Source organism: Anopheles coluzzii, chromosome 3, assembly GCF_943734685.1.
Source record: "Anopheles coluzzii chromosome 3, AcolN3, whole genome shotgun sequence".
Lineage (NCBI taxonomy): Eukaryota > Metazoa > Arthropoda > Insecta > Diptera > Culicidae > Anopheles > Anopheles coluzzii.
This window is the reverse complement of record NC_064671.1, coordinates 91,842,574-91,851,156: the sequence shown is the minus strand read 5'-3', so window position 1 is coordinate 91,851,156 and position 8,583 is coordinate 91,842,574. Positions and strand designations below refer to the sequence as shown.

The following is an 8,583-nucleotide window of genomic DNA, read 5'->3' as shown; positions in this document are numbered from 1 at the left end:
AGAATATTTAGAGTTAGTTGATGGACACGTTTTTTTTTTCTTATTTAGTTCATTTATTGTTCAGAGGGATTACTTCTACGAAATAGTTCATCTAAAAACGAATCTCTCATGTAGACACTCGTAAGCTAAATCGACCGAAATACACGTCGTTATACCTAGTTACTTTCCGCGGGGGGAAATCGAACATTTCTCCACGTACATAATAAACCCTGACACTGGCTAAATTCGAACGATGTGTTGCAGCATTTGGTCAACTGCGGTACGCGCCACTACACGGTACACAGCAAAAAACACCCTGCGAAAGCACTTCCTTCTAGACACTTTTCACTCAGTCCACTTAACTACAGCCTAACGTAACAAAAAACGAGTAACTTATATGCAACGTTGCAATTTGCACACAATTGTCTCCTCTCACCGCCTCAGTATTGTGCGTCGCGGTACGCGTGGAAAAAGCGCACAATAATCTCGGGCAGATTCGGCGCCCGGCAGATGTACTTGTGGCCGTAGTGGCTGCTCTTCTCGAACCGATGGAACTCGATCGGGCCCCACGATTTGCCCCGCGTGTCTAGCGCTTTGCGGTAAAGCTGGGGGAGGGAGGGGAGTAGAAGAAAGCTGTACTACTGCACCAGCCATGTTGATGGGGGCGTGAAGCGCCCATTACACTTACCTTATAGCCTAATTCAAATGGCACCACGAGATCGTCCTCCGCGTGCAGTATCAGCACCGGCTGGCGGAACTCGGCAATATGCTGGTCGGACTCGAAGCGCAGCTTATTCTTGTACATTGGTCTGGAGATCAGGTAGTCGAACCATGGCAGGTGACGGTATAACTACAAAAAAAAAAAAAAACAGGAGCGAAAGGGTCATTTCTAATCATCTCCACAAGCACATACAACCGATCGCTCACCTTTGAAAATGGATGGGCACATATCTCTTCCTTGATGTTGTTAAACGGACTCTCCAGCACGACCGCTTTCGGCCCGGGCAGGCTCATCTCGGTCAGCAGCGACAGCAGATGGGTGGAAACGCCCGTCCCGAGCGAATGGCCCCACAGGTAGACCGGATTGTTGGTGATGCTGGTGATGTACTGGTACACGGCCAGCGCATCGTACACGACGCCCAGCTCGGACGGCGACAGGTTGGCCGAATCACCGTACCCACGGTAGTCGATCGCTATCACGTGATAGTTCAGCGCCCGTAGCATCTGGTACAGCTCGACCCGGTGCGGGGCGCCGCGCGATGCCGTATTTCCGTGCAGGTACAGCACCACATCGTTCGTCGTGGCCCGCAGCGTCTCCTCGAACAGGTCGCGCTGGTGTTTCTCATCGGTTAGCTGAAACCCGTCCGAGCGCAGCACTTTTTCGATCCCTTTGTAACGATCACCGGCGTGATGTTTTTCATCGGCAACGATGCTACCACCGTTGCTCGTGGTGCCATCGATCGTCGGGAGCGTTTTGTTTGCTATCGTTCGCTGGGAAAGCAGTAAGGGGAAGAATTGTTAGAAAATGTTTGTTCTCATTGCTGCTTTTTGCTTTTATCGCGAAATTCCCTGTCAAAGTGATGACTCACTCGCGTTGTAAATTCCCGTCAACTGAAACTACAAGTCACTCCAGGAGTGCCATTGATAATCGCTCTGTTTATCAAACGATTAAGCTTGACTAACATTTCTAGTGACACTGATAAAAGCAACATCTTGGAGCCATTTCTAACAATGTAAGTTAGTGTGAGTCGACAATCGGCTTGTTGCTATCGTTTTTAAAAAAGAGGCTCTTTCTCTTCAACAAAGTAATTGAAAGAAAAATAGCAAAACTAGACAACAAATGTGTTCAATTTTCTTTCCCAATGTGTTTACAATTTCAATCAATTAAATCTTTTTTCTTAGTTTCGTTTTTCTCTCTCTCGTTGTTGGTACCATCATGTGAAAGCCAACACTTGGTGCGATGAAATTGAGGCATACAATATTCATATCCATACACCATCGTTTTGTTCCGTTCCACAAAGCAAGTTAACGCCCAAGCTACAACAAAAAGCTACGTTAATAAATCGTAAAGCAATAACGGAACGGTGGCAGCATTACATTAATTATTTCACTTCACTTATTGATTTCCTGCTTTCCTGATAGTCTTTTTTCCGTGAAAAACGGCCCTTGGTAAAATTGAAAGACCAACAACACTCCCTTAACTTAGCCTTGTAGGAGCGTTTTCCGTTTTTTCCCCTGTTCCCTAATATCCCCCTTGTAGCTAATTGCATAATGGATCAAAATGATCGTAACCCTCCCGGCACCTGGCCCCGGCACCAAGGTCTCGCCCGTCTCCCCCAGCCGAATGGCGTCGCGCGACCAAAAACCGAATGCTGTGCGCGCAGCATTTGGTTGACAAAATTGTAAAAATAACCTCCGAACGTAAAAGTAGTAGCTCGATCGTCGCGGCGATCGAGCGTCCCGCGGCAATGGGGGATGATTGAAGCGTGCGCTTGAGGCAAATTCGCACGGAGCGCATCATTACGGTGGATGCACGCCACGATCGGCTGCTGCCACGCTTCCCGCTTACCTCGTCGACGTGCAATTCCTTTGCATAGCGGCGCACCAAATCGAGCGGCAGCACGTGCCACACGGCAACGTTCACCTCGAGGTCCTCCTCGTGGTCGTGATGGTTGACGTAGAAGTTTCTCGTCGCGTACAGGCCACTCTTTTCCGGCCGCTTCAGGTCCAGGTTCGGTGGATAGGTTACTGCAAAGGGAGGGAAAAATCAGACTTGCACATTCGATCGGAAGGGGGCAGGCTTTTTGTTTTGGGTCACTTACTGAAGGTGAGAAAGAGGATGCTTTTCTGGAGTGCGTACGAATACTTGAAGATGATCGGTAGTATGACGAACCCGACGAGAAATAGCAGCACCGCAACCGCACACGTACATCGACCGATTCTGGAAGTAGGAAGCGAACGAAACGTGATTAGATACACATTTTTCACACATCCTTTAAAAGGAAGACTATCAGCTCACGGAAATAGTAATAATTTGATGGAAAACGGTCTTTAAAATTCAAACAAAATACAGAGAACAACACGAAGAGAACACCTAAACGACACACTTAGCACAGCAAATGCATTACTTGCGGCAGAAGGGCATCATCTTGGCGACGGTGCATTCGACGTGGTGCAACGCGCGTTCGAGTGCGATTAGTGTGGGCGCGTGTACTTAGGCTCGGTGCGCACACACTAGATGTAGACTCTACATCTTCGCCGCACAAAACCGGCACAAATTGCAAAAGGGGGTGGCCCCTACATTTGTGTTTGTGTGGTGTGGGTTGGATGAAGACAGCGTGCGCACTTGTTGTAAGCGAGTGAGTGCACGCCTCCTCTGCACTTGACCCTGAAAAAAGCGGCAAATAAACTATCTCCTTTCCCCCGCTGGCGTGTCACGTAATCTGGGGCGGAGATCTGCACCACATCTTCGTTATCTCTGCAATCAAAGTACTGTGTACTGTGTGGCACTGGCAAAAACCGGTACGGCGAGACTCGTGGTGTTGGTGTGAGCAAAACAAAGTTAATGTTTGTAGTTTGCTTACTAGCACTCCTTAGGATAGGTGACACTTTTTCAACATAGCTAAAGCAGAAGATGATTGTGGAGCAATAAAAACGAACAACTAAAACATCAAACACACATATATGTGAGTAGGAGAATAAATAGTGTATTAGTGGTGAAAAGGCGAAAGATGAAAAACACGAAAACAATAATTCAAGTGCATCAATAGCTAAGAAGCAAGTAGAAGCATCATTTTAAATTGTGAAAATAAAAGAATACAAAGCTAAGGATTTGAATAATGAAAATACCGAAGCCAGTATTGTGGATTATTATGCAGTAGTAAATATTTTTAGCCAAAATCCAAAGACAAAAGTATACTCCTTGCCATACGATTAAATCATTTCGTAGTTCGAAGTGTATATCTATACGTAGATGAGTTTTTTTAATAGTAATTTCATTGTTTTGGTAATGCAAAGGTAATGCAAAGGACCTTGATTAAGTAGGGTCAACCATTAATCAAGACTCTGCTTGTTAAAATCACAAAATGTATAATACTACAATTGATCATTTCAATTGTTTGACTGTTAGAAGTTCGAGCATACGCTATTCTCGTAACAACCAACTTCAATTCGAATTACCGCAATGACAATTTGGTCCCGTGGTACAGTCGTCATCTCGTAATCGTACTCGACTTTACGACATGTCCGTCGTGGGTTCAACTCTACAATGAACCCCTCGTCCCCCCGTAGAAAGGACTGACTTATGTTATACGGCTGTAGTAGTATAGTGGTGTACTGAACTAAGTCTCGAAAGCCTTTATAAGACTTAAGACTATAAACCCAGCAGTATGGTTCCCCCTAGGACGTTTACGTCCCAAATAGTAGAAGAAGATTATTAAATTCAACAAAAGACCTTGAAATGCATCCACAATGCAGGAAACGAATAGAATGTGTTCGGTTTGAAACAATCATGTAGAGAGGTACAACTTGTGTTTCATAAAACATACATAACAATGATAACCAGTCAGTACAAAGTTCAATCCTCGTGGTTTTTGCACCAATGGGAGAAGAGAGAGAGAGCATTTGTTTATGAAATGGGCCCCATCGTGAACAACAAAAAAAGGAAAACACAGAGAACTGCATTCAAGCAGAACCGATCGTGCAAAAAGAAGATAACCGGAGCGGCAAAATAGAACAATTATCTCATGGAAACGATGTGAAAAAGAAATTATAAAGAATAGAACAAATATTTATTTCAATTTCATGCAAGCACGTAGTGTAATAGAATGTAAGAAAAACGAGCAAGCATTAGAAAAACAGCAACGGCACTACATACGATGGCGCGCAGGAAGCAAAGCTAAAGTGGCAAACAAAGGGAATGATCATTCACACGATCTTCTAGAACTGTCCGCGCACCAGATCGTCGTCATGGTGGCGCGATCTGTGATTTAAATGTGCACCAGACGGGCCAAGACATTTTAATTCTATTAACGATTCCACCGCTCCAGTGTCCGTGGGCATTTATTCACTCGCCAAGAAGCTGTGCGACCTTTTCCCCACGTCCCGGCGAATACGCTTGCATAACATCGAGATAAATCTGTTGCGTGTGTGTGTGTGTGGGTGCAGTAGTGCAAAGAAGACAAAGTACAAGCAAAACGCGATCTGGGACACACAGATACACACACACACGGGACAAAGAAGTTCGGTGCCAACGGAAGAAGTCGGACAGATATCGCACTCCGGTCATTTTACTTACAAATCGGTCAACCACAGCCCGATCGCTATCCCGGGCAGGACGGTCGTCTTGAAGAGATCGGTTATGAGACGATCGAGATCGAACATGGCCATCCTGTGCTGGTGGGGTATTATTTCCTGCCGCGTTCCTTTAAGGTTTAAGGTGGGAAAGGTGCGATTGCCTCTGTCACAGCAAGGATTCCCCTGCAAGGGGGGCGTGTGTTAGAATTGGAGGAGGGGGGAGGTGGTAGCTTAAGGGAGAGGTTGAGAAAAAGCACAGGATCGTCACACGGCACACACAAGCTCACACACACACACGCCAAGCACCAGGCAAGGGGACACTTCAATGTGACTCTTTTCACTCCGCACACACGAACGGTTCCAGCTGATGATGGGTGGATTGGGATCGTGAATCATCTACATACACACCCACACTGACACACTTTCTTCCAAGAATCTTCTTTCTGCTAGTGCATAAAAACCGGAAGCAGGAAAAACACACAGTGGCACACCCCTTTGTACACCACACAAAGAGAAACTGAGCTGCGGCCTGCTCGAGACTGATTCACTTCGCCGTCTGCAATCGAATCGAACTTGATACGCGAATAGAACCGCGTCGGGATCGGGGCTTTTGTATGTCGCGAACACTCCCGACACTTATTTAGCGGTGGTCACAAGCCGCGGCGCCTTATTTCGGCAAATGCTGTTTCCGATAGCGCAATAATACCAGCCCAGCGGTGCCTGTCAGTAGCGAGCGAATGTAAACACACTTGTTGTTGGTCTCTGTTGGCAGTGTTTGTCACGAGCGCATACAAATTCACGGTTCCTGAGCCGGTTTCCCGATGCGTAAAATTTACTCACACACGAGCGCACACACAAACACACTCTCACAACGTCGTCATGGAGACGCCCTTTTTTGGTGAAGGGATGATGGTGTCGTTAACAATTCCTACAGCGTCATAATTATTGCTCCGTTTGTTGATTAAATTTTGGGATTTGGGCACACACACTTTGGAATGTATGGAGGAAGCAAGGGAAAATCAACACTCAACACTAAAACTTCAAACTCCAAACTCCGATCAACACACATTCGTAATCACCTTTTTAAAGCGCGCCGCTTGACGGACCAGTACATGCCTGCGTACGGTTCGGCCGCTGAATTCGCACAACTTCCTCCGACGATGCTGACACGACGACCACGACGACTACGATGGCGATGCGTTCGTGTGCTCGAACCCCCTCCGCTCCTCGGTTATGTTGTGCTGCCGTCCGTTGCACCCCTTCGCCACCACCTTCTCCGCTTTCTGCTTTACTTGCCCTGGTAGGACCGGCTCGTAACAGAAAAATACGAACCTTCGATTACACACTCACAGGGGGGGATGGGAAGGGATGATTAAATTGCACTTTGCCAGCTGTATAAACACCCACCGCACCCCACCGGTTGCCGTATCAAAACATATGGTTTTGCACGCGTCACACACGCACACACACGCGCAGCTAGATGATAACCGTTGAAATTTTAAGCAAAAGGGGGGAAAACACCCCGATAAAACTCGCAGCGCTTGCTACGATGCGGTGGAAAACGTTAAAATGCACTGCTGGCGCTATTTTCCTCACTCTCAAAATACCGGCAACGAACGTTCACGCCGGTTGAACGGTGATGCAAAACTGTTACCACCAGACAGCGCAGTGCAAACGGGCAAACGGGAGAGCAAAATCGCACAAAATTGCCCACCAAATCTCCCGGCTTTTGTTTCATTAATAGCGTCCGGGATGTTCTCTTTCTCGATTGTGTCTGTGTGTGTGTGCAAAGGAAAATTTAGGGAAAACCGTGCTGGCAAAAAATCGTTCGCGCAGATCGATGCGGGCGCTCCCCGCACGATCGTGGTTGCGTAAAATGTTTGCGCATAAAAAGGAAAAACGAAGCAAATTCCCCGAAGATTTTTTGGCAACCGAGCAAATGTGTACAACTGACTTTATCTACCAATTCTAATGGTGTGTGCTCATTTGGAAGCACAAAAACGAACTTTAAAATTTAAGTCACGTTTTAAACGGGTTTTCTACGCTCCTAGGAGCGTTCCAATCCCCAGCATGCCTCTTCGTCTTACTGTTTACGAGTTAGAGCAGTCCAAAGTCCGAAATATTTAGGACAATTTTGATGACTGCGTCACTGGTTCAGGCGCTGTCGCACACAGCAGCTAGTACGAACGTTAACGATGTCGGTTTTTAGTGTCGCAGTTTGGCACACGTTTTCGTGTAGTTGTAGTTTGACGTTGACGTCGACGTTGCTCCTGTCTACCGTTTAAGGGCAAGGCGAGGCGAGAGCAGAAAAAAGCAACTCGGGAACAATGTTCGGCACCGATGACACCGGGAGCGTGCAGTCGCCTGTAGGGGAGCCGGCCGAGCAGCAACCGTGGTGGAGGCCAGCCGTGGTGATGTAATTGCACTTGTAGTACGCTGCAATTAAAATAGGTTACCGAAACGGTTCAGTATGCGGAAAGCAGGGGGGAGGAGGGGGGGATTCGTGGTACATGTTTAATGACGAGAACATAATTGCCCTTTTGCTTTTACGTACGGAGTGTGTGAGTGTCTGTGAAGGCTTTTCCTTAATGCTCTGTTAAATACACAAATTGGCAATGGTAAAACACGTTTTCGTAAAGGAAAAAGAGGATGATGTAAAGGTTACGAATAGTCACCAGATGAACTAATCAACAACTTAAACAGGAAAGCCAATCGAGTCACAAGCCAGGATGCCAACAAATGGTACATTTTCAGCAAAAAAAAGTCATAGACGATTAGGAGATAATGTTTATGAAAATGATTAGCAGTCGCTATTAAACCATCGATTACACGCACAGTGTAGATAAATGAGCGTTTTTTTTTGGGGGTGAGATTAATCGATGGCAAACAGCTCTTTCCCATACGGTGTACAAATCGATGAGACCGCATCGATAGACAAGTGACACCAGCGACACAAAACAGCAAACCAAAAACCGAATGAAAAGAGCACGTGTCCTAAAGTATGATCATTCAGCACAGTTACTTACATTTTACAGTTAAACTTCCTTCCTTCGTCATCGGCACTGGTTTTTTTTATTTATTTTTAACTAATTACCATTTTGCTACGCACGATCATCCCTTCGACGTGCTGGCAATGCGTGTCTGTATGTAAACAAACGGCTGTCAAAACCAGCTGACAGTGGACGGGAGAGCTTTTGCTCGAGGTTGCTTGGACCGAAGCTTTCTTCGTGTCGTGTTTGCTGCCGATGCTGTAGAGCTTTCTCGATTTGTTCCGCTGTTGTTCACATAGACACAAACGCGACTCTTCAG

General features: G+C 46.4%; 1 protein-coding gene across 3 annotated transcripts; it reads right to left on the bottom strand.

Annotated features, from left to right (window-relative positions):
• Positions 1–31: 31 nt before the first annotated feature.
• On the bottom strand, positions 32–8,477 carry LOC120958838 (lysophosphatidylserine lipase ABHD12). Of its 3 annotated transcripts, XM_040381888.2 has the most exons (7): positions 8,301–8,477; positions 6,354–7,710; positions 2,802–2,920; positions 2,549–2,727; positions 907–1,470; positions 668–829; positions 32–584 (listed from the first exon to the last, which is right to left on the bottom strand). In XM_040381888.2, the coding sequence occupies exons 2-7, from the start codon at positions 6,386–6,388 to the stop codon at positions 420–422; spliced, it is 1,224 nt and encodes a 407-aa protein (XP_040237822.2). In that variant the 5' UTR covers positions 6,389–7,710; positions 8,301–8,477; the 3' UTR covers positions 32–419. The 3 variants fall into 3 exon arrangements, with proteins under 3 accessions (XP_040237822.2, XP_040237821.2, XP_040237823.2); XM_040381887.2 differs by lacking the exons at positions 6,354–7,710; positions 8,301–8,477 and adding an exon at positions 5,276–6,347; XM_040381889.2 differs by lacking the exons at positions 6,354–7,710; positions 8,301–8,477 and adding an exon at positions 3,108–3,517.
• Positions 8,478–8,583: the final 106 nt, after the last annotated feature.